At 40.1% G+C, this 27,207-nt stretch overlaps 1 protein-coding gene across 1 annotated transcript in view; it reads right to left on the minus strand.

Annotated features, from left to right (window-relative positions):
* Nucleotides 1-727: 727 nt before the first annotated feature.
* LOC124805080 (RWD domain-containing protein 2A) overlaps nucleotides 728-27,207 on the minus strand; it is a 123,012-nt gene continuing 96,532 nt past the window's right edge. The window contains exons 4-5 of the mRNA XM_047265512.1: nucleotides 23,551-23,629; nucleotides 728-3,048 (exon numbers count right to left, since the gene is read on the minus strand). Coding sequence (XP_047121468.1) covers nucleotides 23,589-23,629 — 41 coding nt within the window. The 3' untranslated portion in view covers nucleotides 728-3,048; nucleotides 23,551-23,588. The remainder of the gene's footprint in view (nucleotides 3,049-23,550; nucleotides 23,630-27,207) is intronic.

Raw genomic sequence — 27,207 nt, forward strand, 5'->3', positions numbered from 1 at the left:
TAATTAGTGCAATGTATCACACACGAGCCATTGCGAACCGAACACGACCGAAACTAGTTCGCTCGCGTTCGTGTACAGTTAACACCATAGAGAATTCTCGTTCGTTGAGGCTTGCGTTCGCCCTGGTGTAAATCAGGCTTAATACTACAGACAGAGGAACACAGACGCCAAAGGTTCTTGCACAATCGATATCGCAAAATCCCAAATAAAAATAACTATGCTTCGTAAAAAATTGCCGCACTACTGAAAATTTCAACTGGAGACGTAAGATTGGCTTCTATCATCCAGAGAGAGCGAAGAGAAGGCAAAGGCTTTTATTTATTTTTTATTAGAATGGTAAATTTTCTCGGAAGTAAACACAAGCGAATGTGTAGTCAGGGCTGGTTCGAGCACATTTTTCCACCATAAGGAACTTTTCATTTGGCGCCCCCTCCCCCCTTTTCCATTGTAGCTTTCACCCGTGTCAGTTTTCGTTACTGTGCTACGCACTGTATGCAGATCTTACACTTGAGCATCCTTCTCAGCTTGGCTTCTTAAGCGGCCGCTATTAATTGTGATACGTCTCGTATGGAAATCTTCCAGCAGTCACTCCTATGGAGCCCTCTCAGCGAGGCGCCCTAAGCAGCGGCTTATGTCGCTTGGGTCTTAAACCGACCCTGCATGTGCGGGCCGCACACCACTCACTGTTACTACCATAAGGCAGCAGGAAAATGAAAAGTCACATCAATCGTTTCACAAATACACGATTTATTTAACAAATACAATAACAACTTCTTTTAAAAAAATATTCACATAAATTAATTTGAAGCATTCCACTCACTTCATTTCACAATTCCTTTGATATATGGCTTGATTTTTGCAATAGACAAGCGAAGATTGGCTCTAGATTGCCGTTTATCAAGCGGTTACTATTTCCTGATCTGTTGATTTTCATTAAGGAAAAAGTTTGTTTATACATATAACTTGGCCCAAAAGGGTTTGCACATCTTACTGCAGTGTCTACCAATACCTTCCAATTGTTCCTATTAATAAGAAGATAGACATTCAGCAGTTTGTATCATCACATTTAAATCGCAGTGTTTCATCTTTTGCATGCCGTTGAGTTCCAGCTGCACCACTTCTGGTGCATTTTCAGGCAAAATGGTTGCTAAGTCAATCTAGCAATGGCTTTATCTTGTGAAAATCAGTGAAATGAGTCTTGAAAGCTGATATCAAGTTACCAACTTTCTCATCATAAGCACAAAGTTGGACTTCAGTTGGTTTAAAACACATGTAGCTTACAATGAAAACATATAATATGGCCATAAAGTGGATTAATCAATTGATTTTTGCTTTGACGCTGAGTATTTAACATGCTGAAACGACTGGTAATGTCTGTAAAAAATGCAAAGTCCCATAAGAAATCCTTTTTTTTCTGTTATTTTGAATTATTTAAATTTCAGTATCATCAGTTAAATTCAGGAAATGCTGCAGCATTTCTACCACAATTTAGCCATCTTGTTTCTGTGTAAAAGATCAAATCACCGTATTCATTGTCAGTGTCTTCAAGGAAGGTTTTAAACTGTCTGTGATTTGCCCATGAAATTTTATGAAATTAACTGTTGAAACCACAACTTTCAACTTTCGTGATATGCCCGAAGCTTATTTTGTTAGTGCAGAAAAGTCTTTGAGGGGATTATACAGTGTAATTGCATCATATCATCATGGGCTTATAAATGGGGTTTTAGTGATGATATCAATCCAGAATTAATTCCTACCATGGTAGATGCTCTGTTATTCATAATACCTATTAAGTTAGTCAGTTAAGTCAATGTTTGAACACAGTTCCAACAGTCCAATGAACATATCACTAACCCTAGTTTGCCCTCACAGTGAACTCATTCCAGTTAACTGGTCATGTACTCCAAACTCATGCATCATTCCATATGCAAATACTAACAACTGGGGTGTGGAGATGGTGTCAGTTGACACATCAATAACGAATGAAAAGTAAGCAAATTTCTTTGAGCAATGTCTTAACTGGTTCTTTATATTTGCCGACCCTGCAGTAATTATCCTTTAAGTGATCATTTGGCTTAACTGAATTTTCTGAAAATGGAAGAAAATCCATTTTCTTCTGTCCCACAACCCTGTGATGTTTATATCAGAATGGTTAACTGATTCAGGGCAAATATTTTTAGCAGCTATCTCAAAACAATTTTTGATTTTTTTACTATAAAGTGAGATACTTCAAAACTTATTTCTGTTGCAGTTTATGAGTTTTTAATAGGTTTTCTGAACATGACTTACTAACAAGCCAATTCTCACTTCAAGAAAGAAAATTTCTGTTCACGTTGTTCTTCCGACAATTTAGAAGAGGCAGAATTCTGTAATATATCCTTAATTTGTACTACTTAGGAATGCCTACAACACTTTTGCAAATAAAGCAAATGATAACATTCAGCAACTGCACAAAAAATATCCTGAAACTGCTGCTTCTTGTCCTGTTTCCTACTTGGTCCTGATTTACCAATTCTAGGTTTAATTTTGGACCTTCTCCAAATGGGGCTAGTGAATCTTCACATCAGTGCCTATAAAGGGTAAAATAAAAATGTTCCTGTGAAAAATATAAAAGAAACTATATAGTTTTCTTATATTATTATTCACCAATGACCATGATGTAAATGCTAATGGTTTACAGATATACATAAAATTTTTGCTTCGCTTCATTGCTAAAAGTTCAGTGTACAAATGAGTAGGCTGACAAAGCTCACTGACACAAGGTATGTACTGTAGAATACACAAATCACTGATGACTTGGACACTGCTGTTCCCTGCAGGACCGTGTGCAGCTCTTGTTGCCACAACTGCATTGTTATGCAAGTTCAGGAATAATGTGCTGTGAGACATGTTATTATTTCAAACTGGGATCCTCCTGCCCCAATGCCAGGCACACTACCATGACTCAAAAGAACCACAGCCTACAAGGGTCTGCATTCTCCTTTCTGGAAGGCAATGATTGCCATGGCTCAAAAGAACCAAGTTCTACAAGCAGCTATCTTCTTCTTTCTGGAAGAGAATGAAAGATGAGTACAAAATAATAACAATAATAATACTAATACATGAACAAACAGTGGGGGCAGGCTACCATCAGATCAATGGAAGGCCACATGCAGCCCATTGTCTGTGCATCCACATATAACTGAATAACTAACAATGATTTTTCCTATAATCATGCTATCTCCTCTCCAACATAACTATATAGCATATATTATCAAGTGGCCAGTGACAGGTGGTATGCATAGTCTACATTACGTTAATCATATTTTATTGATATTGACTTACTTACCTCTAATCTAATAAAATCTTTGTGCACTTCATGTGTATAAGTGCAGACATCAGGAGCTATATGACATATAGCAGATACTGCTGAACAATTATTATTAACATAACTCTCCAGTTGCTAAGAACCAAAGTGTAGCTAAAAAATAGCATTCATTCATGCTATGTTGCTTATTAGTAATTAGGGTACTGATTTTAAGTTTCCTCTAAATTGTAAGTAGAATCCACTAAAAAGTGTGAACCAATGCACAAGAAATGTTTTGGATTAATATTTAAGGGTGGTCGACAGGCTACGATTTGTCTGCGCAGATACCTGTGCATGCAATAAATAGTCAGAAACCTAGCAGTTCTGCAGGTTAAAACTGTGAGATGGGTTGGGACTCACAAGCGGAGTGTTTTTTTTTTTTTTTGTGGACAAGTGCTCTACTGAGTGAGCTAAGTACCACACCTCCTACCTTCCAAATTCCACAGAAGTTCTCCTGCATACCATGCAGGACTAGCAATCCTGGAAGACCAGATATTGTGAAGCAATAGTGTAGCCGCATTCTACAGGCTTGTTTCCAGGGTCTTGCCTGGATATCTCAGGTCCAGAAAGGTATGCAGAACTCCCATGAAATATGGAACATAGGAGGTAGGTATTGGAAAAAGTAAAGTTGTGGAGTGTATCACGAATTGTGCCTGGATAGCTTAGACAGTAGAGTATTTGCCCACAAAAGGCAAAGGTTCTGGGTTCAGGTCCCAGTCTATCACCCAGTTTTAATCTGTTAGGAAGTTTAAGATCAGTGCACACTCCACTGCTTAGTGAAAATTCATTCTATCAATATTTCTTTTCGGTTAATGGGGGACTTTTCATGGGTGGAGCGGAGAGGGCTTATGGCATCATTACACTGCATACAATCACTACTGTTGACAGAACTGAAGGTGAACTGTCTCTACAAAAATGTCTCACATATTGAAGGTTGCTGATGCTGAGTTCTTAAATATGTAGTTTGTAGATCCATGAGTAAGATACAAGAATGTCAAAGATCAGTTAAGGATGATCACCAACAGCTAGAAAATGAAGGGTTATACACAATACAGGGTAGATCTGAGGAGTGTACATTAGTAGTTTGAAGAGCACAATGGAAAAATGGATAGATTTGTGCAGAACATGCTTTGCACCAGAAAACTACAGAATTCAGTTTGGTGGAGCCTAGTTCCTGGCAGAAATGAGCGGACACTATGATATGCTGAGGAGAGAGGAAACAGAGATAGCAAAAAAGGGCAGTTTCAGTCTCTAAGAATAGGGCATTAAGCACAGTGGTATTTAGCTTCCAGCACCATTAGGGAGGACGTACACTTCAGAATGTTCAATGTGTACGACTTTGCTTCCGCCGTTTTTTCCCTAACATTTGAGAGTTTAATGAAACAAATTGGTTACACATGTATCATTCGAAGTATTTTCCATCACTGGCCACTGCTTTCTCCCACCTTTCGAGCAGTGTATGAATCCTGGGTCGAAAAAATTGTTCACCTTTTGAAGCAATCCACAAATCAATCCAATTTGTGACTTCTTCTTGAGATTGGAAGTGTTGGTCAGCCAGGCCATGCGCCATTGATCTAAACAGGTGATAGTCAGAGGGAGCAATGTCTGGAGAATACAGTGGGTGGGGGAGGACTTCCCATTTTAACATTTCCAAGTATGTTTCGACCTCTTGTAATGTGGGGTTGAGCGTTGTCGTACTGCAAAATCATTTTATCGTGCCTCTCACTGTATTGCAGCCCTTTATCTTCTAATGCTCTGCTCAAACACATTAATTGCATTTGATAACAAGTACCTGTGATTGTTTCACTTGGTTTTAACACCTCATAGTACAAAGACACCAAGCTGGTCCCACCAAATGCAGAATATGTTCTTTGAGCTATGAATATTCAGTTTGGTCATCGACGTGGAAGCATGACCAGGATATCTCCACAATTTTTTGCAATGAGGGTTATCGTAATGAACCCATTTTTCATCCCTGATCACAATGCGATGCAGAAATCCCTTCTGTTTTTGCCTGTGAAGCAACTGTTCACAAACACACAAACACCGTTCAACGTCTCTTGGTTTCAGCTTGCACGGGATTCAATTTCCTTCTTTCTGAATCATGCACATAGCCTTGAGACATTTTGGAAACAGCTTGCTGTGTCATTCCCACTAATTGTGCCAATTCTTCTTGAGTTTGATGTGAGTCTTCACTCAGCAAAGTCTCCACCTCTGCATCTTCAAAAACTTTCTCTCTTGCACCATTATGCCTGTCTATGACGTTAAAATCACCATTCTTGAAGCATTGAAACCAGTCACGACACATTGTTTCACTAATAGCATCCTTACCATACGTACTTGAGAGCATTCAATGAGACTCAGCCGCTGTTTTCTTCATATTGAAACAAAACAGTAACACCTCCCGCAAACGACGAGAATTAGGCTCGTAAACCGACATTTTCAATCAAGAACAACTTTATGATGCAGACACAAATTGACTAATGTTTGAATGAGGTTATGTTGATTGAGGTCCAAGCTAACTGCCTAATGTCTGCAATATCTTTCTTTCGACCGTTACTTACTGCTGTTGCCACCTATCGGCAAACGGCAGAAGCAAAGTTGTACACCTTATAGGATGGCAGCAGATGGTGAATTTAGAAGAGAATGATGTCACCCCTTGTGACTTCCCCACTATGATATTTCCTTGTGGTTACATAAATGTAACATTTACTGCATCTGAAGATTACTTTTATGGTTATAGGAGTTCTTATTTCTCATTGTGCTGCACCCTTCACAATAAAAGATTTCAGATATTCAATTATTATCATTATTATTATTATTATTAGTAGTAGTAGTAATAGACTTTCAACTTTACAAATGGCTGATTCACATCATGGCACGTTTAAATCACGTTGTGTTCAAGTGTGGCAACATGCATTATTAAGCACTATACAACACTTCTTTCACAACAGATTCACAGTTCTTTCAAATAATGCATCGCCCACTTCCTCCCTTACTCTAAATTTGACAGTTATAATGAGGATGTACAGTAGTTTATTTCAACTTAGTGCATTTTTGTAAGTACATTTTCTATACATTGCATACATTCCCTCTACAAACCACTGCAAACTGCATAGCAAAGTAATTTCCATTGTTGTGGTTTCTTCAGATATCTTTTGTATATGGCATACAAGAAAAATGGCTGTTTGAATACCTGTGCGCATTGTGGAATTAGTTTAATCTTGTATTTGCAGTCCCTATGGGAGCAATGTGGAAAGGCTGTAGTTTATTTCCTACTTAATATTCATTCTTTAAATTCTGTATAGAAACATTTGTAGGATCGTTGACATCTGTCATTAGGTATCTGCCAATTCATGTTCAGCAGGATTTTTGTGACACTCTTTTCCAAGCCAAACAAACCTATGGCAATTCATGCTACTCTTTGTTGTATCTATTCAGTATCTCCTGTTAGTCCTTTTTGGCAAGGGTTCCACACACTTGAGTAATCTTATACAATTGATTCCATTATTGTTTTGTAAGCAATTTCCTTGGCAGACTGATCAAACTTCCCATTATCCTACCAACACATTTAAGTCTGCTCCCTGAGCCTAAGTGATAATTCCATTCATATCCTCACAAAATGTTACACACAGATGTTTGTTAGAGCTGACTTATTTCAGTTGCAGTTTGTGGAGCACAAAACTTTAGATATATGAACATTTAAAGCAAGTTACCAATCTTTTCATCATTTTGAAATCTCATCAAGCACTGACTGCATGTGTGTGTAGCATTTTTCAAACTGTATTTCAGTATATGGGACATAACTGTGCCATCTACAAAGAATGAGAGGTTATTATTAGTAATGTCAAGCAGTTCAGTAATATACAACATCAACATGTAGGGTCTCAACACAGCTCCATTCGGCACTCCTGAGGTTATGTCTGTTGATGACTCACTGTCAGAGTCCAGCTCCAAGTTTCATTTGAGAGACCTCTATAATTATACTTTAGTTAATAATGACTGGTGTGGTACTAAGTCAAATGCTTTTACAAAGCCTGGATATACAGCATCCATGCGATTGCAATGACCTACTGCATTCAGAGTTTCATCCGAGAAAACCATTACATTGGCTTTTGGTTGACCTGTGTTTTCCGAATCCATGCTGCTCCACATGAAGGAAGGCATTCTGTTTGAGATACTTCATTATGTTTGAACTCACCAAATGTCCTAAAATTCAACAACATACGGATATCAATGATATGGAACAACATTTCTGTGATTCACTTCTACTGCCCTTCTAATAGATGAGTGTGACTTGTGTTTCCTTCCAAAATTTTTTCTCCTCAAGGGATCTACAAAATATTAGGGGAAAAAATCAACTGCAAATATTGTATAGCATCTGACACTCATTCCACAGGTCCCTGGAATCTTGTTCAATTTCAGCAGTCTCAATTGTCTCTCAATGACTCTGATACTAATATCTATATCAATCATCTTTGCAATGACGTGAGAGACAGCACTAGCAGTTCTGCTTTTTCAATGCTGCCCTTAATTTTGATTCTTGTGTCATCCACTGGACACTAACTTTGGTGCACTGACAGGCTTAACGTAAGACCAGAATTTCTCTGGATTTTGTAATGTAGCAAATGCGGCAGCACCAGGAGTGCATCAACCACTATAGGCGAGATGTGGTGGTAAGTACGAAATCATGCTGGCCCTGGATCTCCTGTATTCATACTACCTTTTTCTCAACAAGCGTCACTGATATGTCGTCAGAGAGAAAGTCAGAGAAGTTGAGCTGCAGTGTGAAAGGGGTAGAAGACAGTTTGTCAGATGCAGGACTAGATGGCAAGTGTAGAGACAATTCTGCATTAGTCCAAGCTGGCTTCACTCTATTAACAGACGTGGCAGTCATTTGCCCACAGTCATGATGTCGAATGTGTTTGTGTTGCGAGTAATTACTTTATTAGGGTCGGTACGTGGCAGGTGCAACGCCTGTCTCACAGCGTCGATGTATAGCATCCATTGCGAGCAGATGGACAGATTCTTATGGATGAAGATCTGTGGCATTGCACGGTGTGATTAGGGATGAGGGTACATGCAAGTTCTGTATGTGACGCCTGACACGGGCAATGAGATCTGGCAGGTCATGATTGGTGGGGGTTGTAGCCCGTACGACAATATTGATGGGAAGAGATAATAGCTCACTGTACAGGATCTCGGCTAAAAATGCATCAAGGTCTCCCTTATGGGGGGTGCGGATGCCAAGTAATACCCAGAGAACGGCTTCTGTCCATGATTCAGGACAGCACATTAGCACTGTGCTTAATGTGCAGTGCCCTCTTTCAATGAGACTTCGCCTGTGGGTGATATGTGGTGGTATGGAAGCGGTGGCAGCCATAAAGATGACACAGTTCATTGAATAGAGAGGACTCTAACTGTCTTCTGTGGTTGGTAGTGAGTGACACAGAGCAGCCAAAATGTGTGATCCACTTTGGCAACAGTCTTGAAGGACATATCAGCAGTAGGTATGGCCTCGACACACAGTGTAACTCTATCAATCAGTTATATAACATAAGGCTGTCCATTCAAAACTGGCAGTGGTCCTATTAGGTCTATGTTGGAACCTCCCCTTGGGGATTGGGGATTTGCCAAGGGTGAGGGCCTGTTTTGCTCCATTGGCATGGGATGCATGCTCTGTTCCATATGGTGCAGTCTTTCTGCTCATGGGGCCACATAAAACATTCTGTCACTAAATGTACAGAGGACCATACCCCCAGGTGTAAGAGATTTGTGGATGACATCAGTGATTTGCTTATGAAAAGGTTTTGGGATGACCTGGTCACAGGACAAGTCACACCAAATTGGTCTGGTGAAGCCAGGGAAGGTATGTTGCTCAAGTTTGAGGCCTGTCTCCACATTTTATTTATTCATTTATTTATTTCCACGTCAAGTTCCACAGGACAAAATTGTGGAGCACATCTCCAAGGTCATGGATCGTGTCAGTACATCAGTACATGAAATTACAACATAAAAGTAATAACAGATAAAAATAAAATGTTTATGGACCCCAAAAAAGTCAATCCATAAGTCCAGTAAAAGCAACCAACAATATAATAAGAATCAGCTTAATTTTTCAAGGAACTCCTTGACAGAATAGATGGAGTGACCCATGAGGAAACTCTTCAGTTTCGATTTTAAAGCACGTGGATTACTGCTAAGAGTTTTGAATTTGAGTGGTAGCTTATTGAAAATGGATGCAGCAGTATGCTGCACACCTTTCTGCACAAGAGTTAATGAAGTACGATCCAAATGCAAGTTTGATTTCTGCCGAGTATTAACTGAGTGAAAGTTGCTTATTCTTGAGAATAAGATAATATTTTTAACAAGAAACAACAGTAAGGAATACATATATATATTGAGAGGCCAATGTCAAAATACCCAGACTCGTGAACAGGGACTGACGAGGTTCGTGAACTTACACCCCTTTTTGGCCGAACCACCCATTTCTGAACCAAAAATATCATTTTAGAATGGGAAGAGTTCCCCAAAATATAATATCATATGACATAAGCAAATGAAAATAAGCAAAGTAGACTAATTTTTGTGTTGAACGATCACTCAGGTCAGATACCGTTTGAATAGTAAAAATGGCAGCATTAAGTTTTTGAAAAAGATCCTGAATGTGGGCTTTCCAGGACAATTTACTATCTATCTGAACACCTAGAAATTTGAACTGTTCAGTTTCACTAATCATATGCCCATTCTGTGAAATTAAAACATCAGGTTTTGTTGAATAGTGTTAGAAACTGTAAAAACTGAGTCTCACTGTGATTTAGCGTTAGTTTATTTTCTACAAGCCATGAACTTAGGTCATGAATCATACAATTTGAAACCAAGCCAATGTTGCACACAACATCCTTTACATCCTTTACTACCAAGCTAGTGTCATCAGCCACTTGACTGTACCCCACTCAGACCCCACATCAGAGCCATTCTTAACATTGTGAATAATGACCTTTTGCTGTCTGTTGCTAAAGTAAGAGGTGAACCAATTGTAAGCTACTCTCCGTATTCCATAATGGTCCAACTTCTGGAGCAATACTTTGTGATTAACACAATCAAACGTCTCAGTTAAATCAAAAAATATGCCTAGCGTTCGAAACCATTTGTTTAACCCATTCAGTACCTCACAGAGAAAAGAGAATATAGCATTTTCAGTTGTTAAACAACTTCTAAAGCCAAACCGTACAGTGGATAGCAAATTGTGTGATATAAAATGATCAATTATCCTTACATATACAGCCTTTTCAAGAACTTTAGCAAACACTGATGGCATATAAATAGGTCTAAAGTTGTCTACATTATCCCTTTCTTCCTTTTTATTAAGCAGCTTTACTACTGAGTACTATAATCATTCAGGAAACTGACCATTCCTAAACGAAAAATTACAAATATGGCTAAATACAGGGCTAACATGTGCAGCACAGAACTTTAATATTCTGCTAGGCATTCCATCATATCAATGAGAGTCCTTAGTCTTCAGTGATGTAATTATTGACTCAATCTCCCCCTTATCTGTAACGCAGAGGAGTATTTCAGACATCAATCTCGGAAACGCATTTGCCAAAGAAGTTATATGATACCATGTAGAAACTAAATTTTTTATTTAATTCACCAGCAATACTCAGAAAATGATTGTTACATACTGTATATATATATATATATATATATGTGTGATTTATCGGTAACAGAAATATTTTTACTACGAACTGACTTTATATCGTCAACCTTGTGCTGCTGACCAGACACTTCCTTCGCAACTGACCATATGGTTTTAATTTTATCCTGTGAATTATCTATTCTATTTGCATACCACATATTATTTGCCTTCCTAATAACATTTTTAAGCACCTTACAATACTGTTTTTAATGGGCTACTGTAGCTTGATTGTGACTACTTCTAACATTTTGATATAATTCCCGCTGTGTTCTACATGATTTCCTTATCCTACTAGTCAGCCATCTGGACTGCTTATTACTGCTAGTACCCTGTTTAGAATGTTCTAATGGAAAACAACTGTCAAATAGTATGAGAAATGTGTTAAGGAAAGCATTATATTAATCATCTATGTTATCAGCAAAACATCCTGCCACTCTTGTTCCTTGACAAGGTTTAAAAAATTCTCTATTGCTGTTTGAGTATGAAGGCTTTTTAGTGTTAAAATTTGTGCATCATGGTCTGAAAGGTCATTCACACTTTTACTAACAGAATGCCCATCTAGTAATGAAGAATGAATAAAAATATTGTCTATGGCTGTGCTACTGTTCCCCTGCACTCTAGTTGGAAAAAAATACAGTCTACATTAGATTAAATGAATTTAGGGGTCTACCAACATCCTTTTCCTTGCACCATCATATACAAAATTAATATTGAAGTCACCAAATATAACTAATTTCTGGTACTTCCTTCAAAGTGAATCAAGAACCCTCTCTTGCTTCAGCAGAAATGCTCTGAAGTCAGAGTTAGGGGACCTATAAACAACAACAATTAGAAGTTTAGTTTTACTAAATTCATCTGCCCCTGCACAACATTCAAATATCTGTTAGTGCATTGCCATGATGTGTCTATCGAATCAAATGGAATACTGTTTTTTAGCCACTTCCCACCCCGCAAGGAAATCCTTGAAAAACAGCCAACTAATCTGTAGCCTGGTAAAGGAAGCCTCTGAATTGTCAAGTTATTTAAGTGATACTCCGATATACCAATAATTTCACAGTCTATATCTATAAACAGTTTACTACTTTTATCTCTAATACCTCTTATATTTTGATGAAATATGCTAATTCCTTCTCTACTTGGAAACCTTACGTCCTCTGAAGGTGAGCCCTTAGTTAGAGGGACTTCCTTTAAGCAGGTATACCTATCAGCTGACTTCATCCTACTACTACAGGAATTTTTCCATGAGTGATACCACCACCACCCACTACACTGTCACCTATAAGCTTTGCCAGCCTCCCTTTCCCATAACTACTGAGGTACAGGCCATGCCCAGTGAAACCCGATCTACTGATAGAGGTTCATTTTCTCACTGAAGGAGGTTCAGTAAGTCTTGATCAAAGTCTTATGCCTTGGCAATCTGGTTGTAATCGAGCCGGGCAGAGGAAGAGGCGATGCATGACAAATAGTCCGCGACAATGTTGTCAGTGCCTTTGATATAGCGCACATCAGTCATGAAATAAAATCAAGGTATCAAAAACATCTGGGGGAGGGTCCTCAGGTGGATTGTGTAACGTGTCAGCCAGGGGACGGTGATAGATGTAAACAATAACAGATATGCCCACTATCTCTTCTCAAATGCAGTGAATGGCCTTGTAGATGGTGAACAGCTCATGGTCAAAGGTTGACCTCTCATGCTGCGTGCCTGAAAGATTACAAGAGAAAAACTGCTGAGTCTGGGGAAAGCAGGCTATCTCCTGCTGTAGCACGGCACTGACAGCAAGGGCACTTGCGTCCACTGTTATAGTAAGGTGGGCATCAGGAGATGGATGAGCCAGTGTTGTCATGCTTGATTTTATCAACGGTGGATTGTGTAGTATGTGTCCACTTGAGGTTGCATTTTCCCACAGTATTCTTCTCGTGCAGAACTTCGTTCGGAGGATGGAGAGACTCAGCTGCTTGCGGGATGTATCTCCTGTAGAAATTTATGATGCCTGAAAATCTGCATAACTCTTTCTAGGTGGAGGGAGGTGACAAGAGTCGTATCTAGTCGGCCTTCTCTGGTATTGGGCAGATGCTTGAGGCATCTACGTGTTGGCTAATGAATGTCACACAGGCTTGCCGTAACTGAAATTTGTCTTCATTAATGATGACCAATAGGAGATAGTCTGTTGAGCATTTGTAAGTGAGCCTCGTGCTCTTCCACTGATGGTGAGAATATAAGGATGTTGTCTTTGTAGGTATAACGAAATGGTATACTGAACAAAACTTCGTCAGTAAAATGCTGTCACATTTGCATGGCGTTTTTTAATCTTTAAGGCATACACAAAAACTCAAAGAGTCCGAAAGGTGTAGCGATCACTGTCTTTGGTATGTCCTCTTCCACCATGGGAATCTGGAGGTATACTGTTTTGCAGTCAATAACATAGAATATTTGGGTCCCCACTAACTCTTGGTGAAGTGCTGTAAGTTAGGGATTGGATAACTATCTATAATAATTTGGTCATTGGGCAACTGGTAGTTGCCACAAAGGCACCACAATTTGTCTTTCTTTAAAACGAGCTCTACAGGAGGTGCCCAGGGATTGTGCGACAGGTGGACAATGCCTACTGCCATTAGTTTGTCCATGGTGGCCTTTGTTGCTCTAAATTTATGGGGAAGGAGGTGTCAGGGTCTACATTGGATAGGTGGGCCAGGTGTAGTGTTTATAAGATGAACAGTACCATCAAGAACAGCACAAACTGCATGTGGCTGATAGTAGGGTGCACATCAGTGGCCAGAAACACACCATGCTGTAGAACAAGCTGACTGGGCAGAGCAGTGGGTACACTGTCAGAATTGCACACTGAAGTTGGATACAGCACTTCACTAACCTGTTCAGATTCCTTGCAAATAGGCTCTGGAAGTACGATGGCATCCTCCGAGAAGGCAGACCAGTGGTGTGGCTGTTGTGAATGCTGTAGGACAGCAAAATGAAGTGATGCTGCAGTGTCAGCAATGCGCTGCCAAAGATCCATGTTTCTGCATCTCATGACGTCATTTGCGGTGCTTACCAAAGAATAGTTGGACACCAGAGAGAAAAGTTTGCTGAGCACTTTAGGAGGAGGTAACCATGGGTGAGGTCAGGAAGCAGGTGTTAGTGACGCAGAAAGTCTGCTCCCAGTCTCAGCGATGACGAAGGTCTAGTGCATGTGACTCTCTACCCCCAAGTCCAAAGTCATTGACACTGTGCTGGTGGCTGCCATGACAGTGTCCTTCACGGCACGTAATTGGAATGATGATGGCAAGAGGGTAGGTTGGTGCTCAAGCTGGCGGGAGGGTGCTGATGTCAGCATCTGTGTCGATGAGGAAATAGGTTTGTGTCAGACGGTCATAAACAAAAAAGCATGAGCTGTCAGAAAAAGGATATTAGGTGGCAGAACTTTGCAAGTGCAGTTGATTAAGGCATCCTGTGGTTGTAGAGCAGCCTGGTGTGCCTCCAGCAGGCTGCTGTGCTCGTTTGGGTAAGCAGAAGGCACTCTGCAGTTACTATCCTCCCGTCTGAATCTGCTATGGAACCAACAATATCCCTCGGCTATCGAAGTGGTGGAGGCGAGTGGTGGTGTTCTCTGAAGTGGTGTCTGTTTGTAAACAGTTCCATGGTGGGGTGGGGGTGGGGGATGGCGGCGGGCTGTGGAGGTGAACGTACTCGCTGCATCATACAGTGATTGTTGTCCATTGGCACTGTAAAGGTCATGCAGTGTGGTGGTGGGAGTGGGCTCCAGCCACATCAGGCAGAGTCAGCTGACCTCGGACGTGTCGCGGCTGCACAGAGCGGAAGCAGTGATGGTGGCTGGTGGGGAGCTCGGACTGGCTCGGTAGTAGTCAGTTAACCTCAGTTGCCTTGCAGCCAACTGGGTGATGGCCTTGCTCTCAGTCCAAGAGGCAAAGTCTGACGTCAAGGGGGTCATCCTCATGTGATAGCATTGTGGTCTGGATGTGTGTGGGAAGTTCAATAGCAACATCGTTCAGAGCATGCAGTCAGGCATCAGTGTAGGATCATCTGCATTCATAGGCATTGCCAGAGTGAGGAAGGCAGATTGTCTTCGAGGGTTTCTTCATGCATAACTACATGTAGTTGCTATTCCAGGGAGTGTGAGAAGTGCTGGAGCAGCAAAGCCTTAGTCATCTTGTACGTGTTTTGAGAGTGTGCTGACAGGAATAGGACACTGATTAAGTCTGCACCATCAGCGAGCTGGATGAGTAAGGTCACAAATCTTGTGTCATCATCGATGATCCCTTGGGTGGACATCAAGCACTCGCATAGAGCAAACCATACTGCAGGAAGGTCGGTACAGAATGGGAGGATGGGTGGTGTGGACACTGTCCGTGAGTTGTACACACGGGACCTGCCAGAGCATGGTGTTGACCAGCGTATCTGGCGCGTGAGCGATGGCATACGTAGTATGCGATTGTTGCATCTCTTGGAAGTCCTTTGTCGCAGCAAAGCGGTAGCATGCGATGAGGATGGCGCGCACGTCGCATCATACAGAGACGTTGCATCATACAGAGCATAGACCTTGTGTGACATACCGCACTGATGAGGCAGTTGCAGAAGCAAGATGTGTGTGGCTTGAAAATCAACATGCAGGCACGAGGTGTATAATGCTCAGTCAATCGAATAGATGTATCTTGTCTCTGTGAGTGGCGCACAAGAGATCCTCAAAGGGCACAGCACGTCTAGAGTAGGTGTGAGATGTGAAAGGGCACAATGTAGATGGAACCTGAAGCAGTGAATGCTGCAAAAGTTCAGGCCTGTCTGTAGGCCTGAACTTAGCACTGTATATGGAATGGGCATGAGAGGCATGAGACGCGAGGTGTGTGGCAGCTGTTAGATTAAATATGATATGCAGCACAGGAGGCATGGCTGGAACGAGCGTGACGTCACCGTTCAATGCACCAGAATCACTTTTGAATGGAACAAACAGTGCAGAATAGTCACGGCATGAGACTCAGACACTATGGCAGGATTGGCCATCATAATTTGCTGTCCATGCATTCAAGCAGTACATGAGATAACAGCAGGCTTGTTTGACAGAGTGCACTACTAATGTGTTGGAAAGATGCTATTAGGAGCATTATTATAGTATTGTGGCTGGAGAATATTACTCAAAACGTCACTGGAAAGGTATGGAAGACCCTGGGTAGGTGTGAGAGCTGGAACAGAAGGAAAACTACGAGCACACCCGGTAACAGTTTAGCATAAACAGGGCGTCATAGTTCATTACTCCACTCGACATTGTTTCTGCCTAAATCACTGCACCAAAGTTCCTCTATTCCAGATTAAATGTTTATTTGTAAATTGTCACACGGAATGTTCATATCCCATCATGGCATTGTTTGTGAAATATCCTTGGTGCTGTCATTGACACAGTGAGGAGATGTGGCAAACAAAGGCAGCATTGTCGAATACCCAAAATGCGTGGCAGCTTTCCATAAAATCAGAACGTAATGTGGTAGTTGGGGTCACCATTGTCAGAAATTTTGTACCAGCAGGAGTGCATATGCAATAAGTGGTACATGGAATGTGGTGGAGAAATCTTTACCTTTTTTGCTGGACAGAATTACATCGTGGTCCACACTGGTCAGACATTCGACACATACTCCCGGCACAGATTTTATTGTTCACTCTACTGCACAGGACAGTGATGTTTATTTCGTCAGTCAGAAGTGTCATACAGTTGCTATGTCACCATAATGATTTTCAATAATATTTTGCTACAGTGGCCAAAAGTTTTGCACATGACAGCCAAGTGGGTTTCATTTATTAAATCTCCACCAAAGTCCCTAAGCTCTAATTTGCATTTATTATTCTTCTAACTTGAGTCACAGTTCCTCTACGCGTTCCAACCCAGAGCAATGTTTCGAGTTCCTGCTTGTGGTATAATTCTGGTAATTTTAGTAGCGTTGAGAAATTGAAACGTATCCCATATTACTTTACCCTATGACTTCATGAGATAATTGACATGCTTACATGCTACACAGCTTCAGGAGATTAAAAATCAAATTTCAGAAACCAATTTTTGCTGTCTGACTACATGTAAGGAGAGCTCTGATGCTGCTGTCTAAACAAATATCTATTTTATGGGCATTAGTTGTTGTACATGAATGGTGCCTTTAAATCAATTGTTCCAGTTTAGTCCTTATGATAAAATGTGGTCATCAGTATTGAGTAATGTTTGTAATCAAGAGAGAGTATGATATCCTTAACAGATGTCAGTAAACTTTTCCAACTCAGGAACAACACATTCTTAGGAATATTTTATCACCAGCAACTGATTGTGTATAAGTCCTTTGAACTTAATGCAAGAAAAAATATTCAAATTTACAAATTGGTCTGCCATGTAGTATATAAAGCAGTAGCCAAGCTGTTCAAATTTGCTGATTCAGAGAATATGTCAGCATTCATGCATCAGGTACACAAAAGATGTGCTTCTTGTCAGTTAAATAAATGAAATTAATAACTTCCTGGTGAGTCTAGTACTTCCTCATGTCCATCACTCCATACAAAATCACTCTGTCAACATCAACAACATAAACATGTAGCATTCAGACAAACCTATCACAACTCAGATGCAGTATAGCATTTACATGGACTGAAGACTAATTGTGTAAGTCGAAATCTGGCAGCTAGAATTGCATTTCTAGAACCACTACTGGAGTATTTACATGAACAACCAAAAATACAGTTGGGAAATCAGTTTACTAAAACATAATTTGGGAGCCACATGTAAACACACTAAACATGAAGCAATGCAACTAAAGTAAAAAAATATATATAAATAAATTAAAAAAATATTTACCAAACAAAAATAAAAGCAAAACCATATGCAAGAGTGGTTAACTGAACTGGGGGGTGTTTGTTGGCTAGACTGATTTTGACATTTATGTCACTCTCAACTGGAGATCAGCAGAATGGGGATTTCACTCGCTCATAGTCACTTAAATGTGCTGAACTCAGGTATGGCTTGTTCGAATATGAGTGCTCAGAGCTGGAAGGCTGCACTCAAATGTGTCGTTGTGGGGAATGAAGGGTAGAGGTCACTCAGCCTGGCAAGCTCTCTGCTCTGATGATGTGGCCGTCACAGCAGCTAAACATCTGCAGAAGCACATCTTGCTTCCGACATATTCCCATCAGCTGATTGAACTACACTCATATCAATTTAATTATGTTGCACACTGATATCCCTGCATGGGAGAACCAACCACTTTAGACAACAAAGAAAATTTGGCAACAGTTAAAAGTCTTGCAGACCACATCAACTGTTCTGTAAAACAGCAATGTCAGGTCATTGTCAGGTGTAACTGTAGCCAACATAAACACAATTTTAACCATTATAAAATTTTTGCACATATGCATTCATTATTTTTTCATATGGTATCTGTTTATGAATAGTCTTCTCTCCAGCAAGTCATGATAAGGATAATCTTAGCTATTACCTACTATTTTTCATCATTTTGTAATTAACATAAAACTTAATAATAGTAATGGTCTAAATTTCAACTAGAGCCAGATTTGAGACATTTTGGCAGTATGACTAACCTGTGCCAAGTTTGTTCTGCGGTACCAAAAACAAAGCAAATATATAGCCCACAGAGAAAAGTGAACAAATGGAATGAAACAAATATCGCTAACGTGATTCATGAGCCAGAAATAACACTATATAGACAATGACACTTGCTAAAATATTTAACATGCCACAATTGACATTACAAGTACAGGGTGATTATAATTAAAGTTAGACTTTCAAAATGCTGTATAAATGACACCATTGGTCAGAATGACGTCAAATTGCAACGGAATATTATCGGAGAAGGGGGAAAACGTATGGCAGAAGAAAAATAATAGTGTGAAAATTGATCAATAGATGGTGCTGCATGTGTCAAATACATAAATGAAAACACCTGTCATGCATACGGCCCACTGAAGTTGGTATAAACACACCGGGTACACAGCGTACACGGCATCTGTGGCATTTGCCATGACTGTCTCAATGCAGGATCGCGCCCTGCTTGTAAAGCTGTATTACAAGAATAATGACTGTGCACACGTCGCTCTGCAGAAGTTCCGGACACTAAAGGGTTTGAAAAAAGGCGTTGGTCCGATGACTGCTGTGGGTCTGGAGAAAATGATTTGGAAATTTGAAAATATGGGTTCTTTTGATGTGCAACCTGGTAGAGGGAGGAAACAAACTGATTCGGCGTCAGTGGAAGCAGTGGCCACAACAATGCAGGAGGAGATGAGTGGTGGCATGCAGACATTTAATGCACGGAGAATTGCCTGAACATTGGATATACCCGTGAGCACAGTTTGTAAATTCCTAAGAAACATCCTTTTTTGCTATCCATTCAAAATTACCCATATGCACGAGTTGCTTCCTGTTGACCGACAGCAATAGAGAGACCTTTGCTTTAGAATTTCTTGCTAGCATGGAAGTGGACAATGATTGGCTGTGGAAGATTTTGTGAACAGACAAAGCCCACTTCCATCTGACAGGATATGTCAATACACAGAGTTCTTGAATACGAGCAACGGAAAATCCACACGTAAATCAACCAGTACCACTTCATCCTGAAAAGGTCAATGCGTGGTGCGGATTTATGGCATCATTTATCATAGGGCCATAGTTTTTCGAAGAGACAGGTGCTTCCGGTCCTGTTACCTGTACAATCACTGGTAAGTGTATGAGTGTCTTTTGCGCAACAATGTCTTTCCAGCTCTCCAACAATGTGGATGGTACCATTTTTATGCAAGGTGGCACACCTCCACACATTGCAAATCCAGTTAAGCAGCTGCTGAAGTGCCATTTTGGAAATGCTAGAATTATCAGCCACCGTTTCCCTACAGCCTGGCCATCGTGATCATCTGATCTTAATCAGTGTGACTTCTGGCTGCGAACTTAGCTGCACTAAAGGCACGCGTTGCGCAACACATTCTGAATGTGACCCCAGAAACACTTCTGTCAGTGGTGGAACATACTTTTTCTTGATTGCTTGTTCTGCGGTACCAAAAAGAAAGCAAATGTTTGTACACAGCATACTGAACATGTTTTGCGCCAGTCACACAGAAATTAATAATCCGATTTGATCATAGCGTGTAGGCTTTCACAACCTGTGTCTTCAGTGGTTAAAACTTCCCAGCTGAGAGGCTATGGCCAATCTATAAAACTACTCCTTCTTGACGTTTCGTTGTCAACTGTGGGTAACATTTTCCGAGTCAACGACTCACCTCAGAAGATGTTGCCTGCAGTTGGCAACGAAGCATCAGGAAGAAGAAGTTTTAAGATTGACCACGGTCTCTCAGTCTGGAAGTTTTAACTAATGGATTTTGATTGATGATTTTTATGCAGTTTTTGGCCTCAGGACAATTGAAAATCGATGAGATTGAAGCTTTTAATGCAGTGTTTGGCCTCAGGACAATTAAAAACCGATGTGATTGATGCTTTTTATGCAGTTTTTGATCTTGGCACAATTAAAAACTGATGTGAGTGATACCTTTTATGAAGTTTTGGCCTTAGGGCAATTAAAAACCGATTTTCCCCATCTGACGTGATATGACCTTGCTTGTGGTGGATGTGCTTGCATAACTAACAGTATCACACCTGCACACCCATGCACATAGTGTAATACAGTTTGTTTAACATCAAACATTCACCTTAGGCTTTGTTGTATGATTCCTATGTCATTTGTAGTAGACCACTATTAAATTATGATGCTTACAGTGCCATCTATTGCTACATTTTGTAACTATTTATTTTTCTTCTGCCATACATTTCCCCCTTCTCCGATAATATTACATTACAATTTGACATCATTCTGGCCAATGGTGTTATCTCGACTGCGGTTTGAAAGTTTAACTTTAATTATAATCACCCTGTATTTAACAGGACTGAAGTTTCTCCTTCAAAATTAATTTAACAAAAAACTGGATGAAAACTTGAATTAGGTGCAGAATTGGAAATGGAACTAGTGTTTTACCTACTTTACATAGAAGAGAAATTTTATGGCTTCACTTGTGGTGACCTAAGCTGAATGGGTTACCAGTTGGTGGCAAGGAATGGTCTACAACATCTGTTTAAGAAGGAGATGCATGAAGAGTTTGGATGGATCTATTTTTGCAACGTCATATGAAGTTGACAAGAATTAAATATTTTTTGGTATAATGTGGAGGGTACTATAAGACTGTATTAGATGATTGTCCAGTGTAATCAGTCGTCACTGGGAGAACAATTTCTATATATTTGATGTTTTCTGAACATGGATGATTAAAATCACACAAGGGTTTGACACTTTGCCTGCACTGATCTCCAGTAATCCATTTTTCTCTCCTACAGCGCTTGACACTACGCTATACTCATGAGAATTGTGCTGGCTTGTGATCGCAGCATTGTCACCATTTAATAACTTCATTTACTTATGAAAGAAGACAGATATCAGTGTCACTACCATTTTACAAACCATTTTGTACTTTTAGCTATATTTCACTCACAGTAACGTATGGCCTACAACATAGTGATCAGTGAGTAGCATGATGTGACACTTTCTCGATACAAGATTTGTAAATCAAGTCTTGTGCTTGACAAATAGGGTCATTTCATAATGACTGTTATGTGTTATAAGTAGGGAAATAATTTATCAAGAAGCCAAGATATCATGATACTATGTGTGAAAAAAATCAGATTTTTCAACCAAGTACTTTCTTCAAAATCACTTGAGAAACATTACACACACACACACACACACACACACACACACACACACACACAAAAAAAATCAAGCAGAATGAAAATCAGTCATTTTATTTTTTCACAAGGAAACAAAAGATTTTGCTGGAAAAATAAGTTCATAAAATGATGTGGCATACTCTCATAACACCTTCAAGTGTTTCTTAGCACAAAAATTGGACAAATGGACTTTTCCCCCTTTCCCAGAGTGGACAGTGACGGGTCATTTCAGCATGTGATGCCCGAACAAGCGTAAAGGAAATAAAATGCAGGTACTCCCCACAAGCAGAGCACCTACATCGTCATCTACCAGACTTTCACAGAACAACACACACAGAATGATTTGAGTATAAATGCCACATGCATACTTCTGTTCTCAATAGATCTTAGCCAGTGGCTGGGTCAGCACATAGTAGGATCGCTCATTTCCTCAGGTCTCCTACTAAAGCAGTGGTTTCCAACCTTTCTTAGACTATTACCCCTGAGCACAATCATCCATTAGCTAGTGCACCGTGTGTGTGTGTGTGTGTGTGTGTGTGTGTGTGTGTGTGTGTGTGTGTGTATTAGAATGAATGATGAACGAATTCACGGAGCATCACAAGTGCTGTCCATGACTCCTTCTCAAGTAAGAAAGCTAACTGTCCACAGTGAGGGTAGACACTTGTTACAAAATATACTTCCCCTGCATTACTCCACTAAGTTGTGGCACTTGCTTGATCCACACACTGGAATCCCATTTAAAAATCAACCACATTAAAATGTGTGCACCATACTTACTGTTTATAAATCACACTTACCTGTGTCATGCTGTCAATAAATACATTTTTCTCTTTCACTGTGAATAATGAAGCAATTTCTGATTTCTAGACTACTGCAGGTACTATCTACGACTTGGAAAAAACATTTTCTCGAAATATTTAGCATTTGTTATGTATATGTCTCACTTTTATCATCAGAGATGTAGAGGACAGAGCACAACATACGTGTGTAGTGGGTGGACTATGTGAGTAACCTGTAACCTCCACCACTTTAATGCTACTAACTGAGGAAAAGTAATTATTGATAACTTATACAATCAATATTATAGTCTTACAAAATTGTGATAATAGTAATGATATTTTGAAAATAATTTAGTTTTATGACTGAAAAAGAATCAAATCGTTTAGTTTTTACCCCTTAGAAAATTTCATTTTACTCCTCAGGGGAGTAATTACCCCCCAGGCTGGGATCCACTGTACTAGAGGCTCTAACAGGAGACTTGAGAAGATGAATGATCCTACTACATACTGATCCAACCACTGGCTACTACAGGCTCTAGTAGGAGGCCTGATATGAACAATCCTACTACTGATTGACACAGCCACTGGCAAAGAGCTGTTGAAAATGACATAAATGTTAAAACCAGTCTAGCCAGCAAATAATATACGTGAGCATTGACTTTTAACCTATGTTGTCCCACATATTATATTTACTCTTAAATGTTATCCATGACAAATACAGTCATTTTCAAATAAAATGCCATAAACAGAACCACAATAGCAGCAGTAAAAAAGGAATTTACATTTGAATCTTGTATTTCTATCTTTATTGTGACATAAAAGTATTAACAAGTTTCTCACAAATGTAACAGGGAAAAATTGGAAGCTTTCAGAAATTCAAAACTAATTTAAAAATACATTTTAGTAGCCACTTCTGTGACTTCTGAATATTAGTAATGAGGTGATATAATAACCACTCACCACGAAGTACTGGACCTCTGAATATTGGGATTCTGGGTTCACAACTCCCTGTTACCAGAGTTACTGTCACTAGGGCCACCTAAAAAGTGTAATTAGAATAGAATCTGTTTGAAGTGTGGAGTAAAATATGATTATATTTCTTGACAATTAAAATTTTTTAATGATAGTTATTAATCAAACCAACGTAATTCATCCTAGGATCTGTATACTAAGTTATATACTGATGAGCCAAAACATTATGAGCAGCTGCTTAATATCTTGTTGGGCCATATTTGTAATGCAATATATAACTGATTCTGTTTATCATTGATTCTACAGTTCATTGGTATATTTGTGGAGCTATGTTACACCAGGTGTCTACACACAAGTCATGCACGGAAACCATTGGATCCACATCAGGCGAATCTGGTGGCCAAGATGATAACGTGAATTCACTGTCACAGTTCTCAAGCCACTGCAGCATGATTCTGGATTTGAGACAAGGATAATTATACTGCTGAGACAAGACATCGTTTTCAGGGAAGACATCAAGCATGAAGGGATGCAGGTGGTCCGCAGCTGATCTGATGTCTTTGATTACTTCGCAGGTCACAATGTCATAGGGCGAACATGTGAACATGCAAGGGTGGTCTGCTGTGGAAACACTCGTCAACAATGTGCGCTGAATGGTGTGCTCCGAAACACACATCCTCTTTCATCATAGGTGCCACAGATCATCATGTATCCTACTGCACAGAGCAGACAGGCCTTCAAACCACATTTTCTGTGAAGATTTGTAGACTTCCAAACACTTTCACTTAGTGGTAGATTCACAGGCCTTCTACCACTTTCCGAAGATGCTCACAACTGTAGCAAATTAACATTTGACCAGCTTCGCCAATTTCAAGATACTCGTTCATATGCTCTATGTAATAATACTATGTCCTTTGGCAAAGTCGCTTATCTCGGTGGATTACTCCATTTGCAGTGCATATCTTCGCTAGGGTAATCCCCCATACATTTCTGCTTGGCCTACATACTTTTCTTGCTGTGACACATGCCCTTAACACTACCAAGAGGCATCCAACTTTGCAGTTGGCAGGTGTCATAATGTTATGGCTTATAAGTGTGTACTAATCAGCCAGAACATTATATGATCACCAAACAAATAGCTAGTACGTCCATCTTTGGCATGGATAACAGTGGTGACACACAATGGCATGGAAGCAATGAGACCTTGCTTGGTCACTGGAGGGAGTTGGCACTACATCTGCATACACAAGTCACCTAAATCTCGTAAATTTCGGGGAAGGGGGGGGTGATGAGATCTGCTGCCATGTTCAATCACATCCCAGATGTGTTTGATCGGGTTCAGATCTGGGGGGCCAGCACATCAATTGGAACTTGTCACTATGCTCTCAAATCACTCCATCACACTACTGGAAATTATCTTTTTGAAAAATGTCACTGCCGTTGGGAAACTTGATTGTCATGAAGGTGATGTACAGGGTCTGCAACCAGTGTACAATACTCCTTGGCCACCATCGTTCCTTGCATAAGCTGCAGTGAACCCAAGGATGCTCACCCAAATGTTCCCCAGAGCATAATTGTGCTGCTGGCAGCTTGTCTCTGTCCCGCAGTACAGGTGTTGAGGAGGTGTTCTCCTGGAAGATGACGGATTCGTGTTCTCCCATCAGCCTCATGAAGAAGGTATTGGGATTCATCATGATGCTCTGCTACTGTGCCAATGTCTAGTGCCAGTGGTCACATGCACTTTTCAGTTGGAGTTGCTGATGTCATAGTGTTAACATTGGCACATGCATGGGTTGTCGGTTGCGGAGGCCCATTGTTAGGAGCGTTTAGTGCACTGTGTTTTCAGACACACTTGTACTCTGTCCAATATTAAAGTCTTGCCACCTGTCCTGTTTTACCAGTCTGCCCAGCCTATGACGTCTGACATCAGTGATGAGGGGTGGCCACCCACCCCCACAATGTCTGAAAATGGTTTCACCTTGGTTTTGCCACTTGTTGAAGACACTCACCAAGGCACACCTCAAACACCCAACAAATAGCGCAGTATGCGAAATGTTTGTGCCGAGCCTCCAGGTCATCACAATCCGTCCTAGGTCAAACTCAGATACATCGCACATCTTCCCCATTCTGCACACGGACAGCATGATCACTGATACTACATGCACCGTGCTTGTGTCTGATTAGCAGTCATTCCTCCCTAGGAGATACTGCTATTGCCTGGATGGGTTTATATTGATAGTAGGTCAGTGGTCATAATATTCTGGCTGATCAGTGTATTTCAACTCTTGCTATCATGACAACATCTATAAAGAAAATCAGTGGCAACATCTATGAAGACAATAAGTAAAAATAATACTGCCACAGATAACAATACATGCTAAGAAATAATTTTTATAAAATTTATGATATAAAAAAAATTTTAAATGAATAAAAATCTGACACACACACACACACACACACACACACACACACACACACACACACACACACAATGCTTTTGGATGCTCTTACAGCGGTATACAATACAAGTCAGTATTTGGACTTGTGATTTTCCTCAAAGGACTCACCTACTGGTACACCCATCCCTATTAGGCAAAAGCACTGATATTTTTTGCTCTGCTAGAAAATGAGGAATGTATTCTCCAAAATCCCTCCTACCCCACCACAAGTATCCTATCACTTCTCAAGCCAGTGAAAAATCCTAATTCACAATAACACTGTTCTTTCTCCCAGATCTGTACCAAATGGATTATATCCATACAAAAGATGCAGGTGGAAGTTTTATCCCATTCATCCAAACAGAACATGCCATTCCAGCTCTGATGCAAACTACCACTTGTGCACTGATTATAAATGGCCGCTGTCAAACTGTCACCAAGTAAAAGCTTGAGGCAGATCATGTTTCTTAGCACAACACAATCAAGTTTCAATGGCTGCTTCAAAACACATACCATCAGAATCCTACCCTAATAGCATTAGCTTTCCTGAATTTCATGTGTAGAACCACCCCTCCAGCACATTCTTCAATGCACCAATCTCCTGGTCACAGCCTCCATTACTCACTGTCCTCCACCAACCCCTTTTCCTTTTCCTAACCCTCAACCATTGTACACAACTTTTATGTAGTTCAACCTGAAACTAACAAAGCAAGTGCTGCAGATTGGTGTTACACTTTTATCTTGTTAATGTGTGTAATGTATTATTTCTAATCAGACACTGCTTGTAATTACTCTGCAAGACATGGCTGCATATTTTGGTTTAATATTCTAAAAATGCCAGATTAGTGGCCAGCAGAAATTATGAATAACAATCAGCACTCAATGACCATACAAATTATCATAAAATTATAACAATTAAAAATTTAAGAATGATGAGATGTTTCCAGAGTATGTAGGCACTTTATTTGCAACTACTGGTTTCAAGTCAGTGTATACACATCTTCAATATAATAGAGGGAAACATTCCACGCGGGAAAAATAAAGATGATGTGACTTGCCCAAACTCTTTGTCTTTAAATATGTCTGCTTGTGTCTGTATATGTGTGGATGGATATGTGTGTGTGTGCGAGTGTATACCCGACCTTTTTTCCCCCTAAGGTAAGTCTTTCCGCTCCCGGGATTGGAATGACTCCTTACCCTCTCCCTT

Source organism: Schistocerca piceifrons, chromosome 7 (assembly GCF_021461385.2).
Source record: "Schistocerca piceifrons isolate TAMUIC-IGC-003096 chromosome 7, iqSchPice1.1, whole genome shotgun sequence".
Classification (NCBI taxonomy): Eukaryota; Metazoa; Arthropoda; class Insecta; order Orthoptera; family Acrididae; genus Schistocerca; species Schistocerca piceifrons.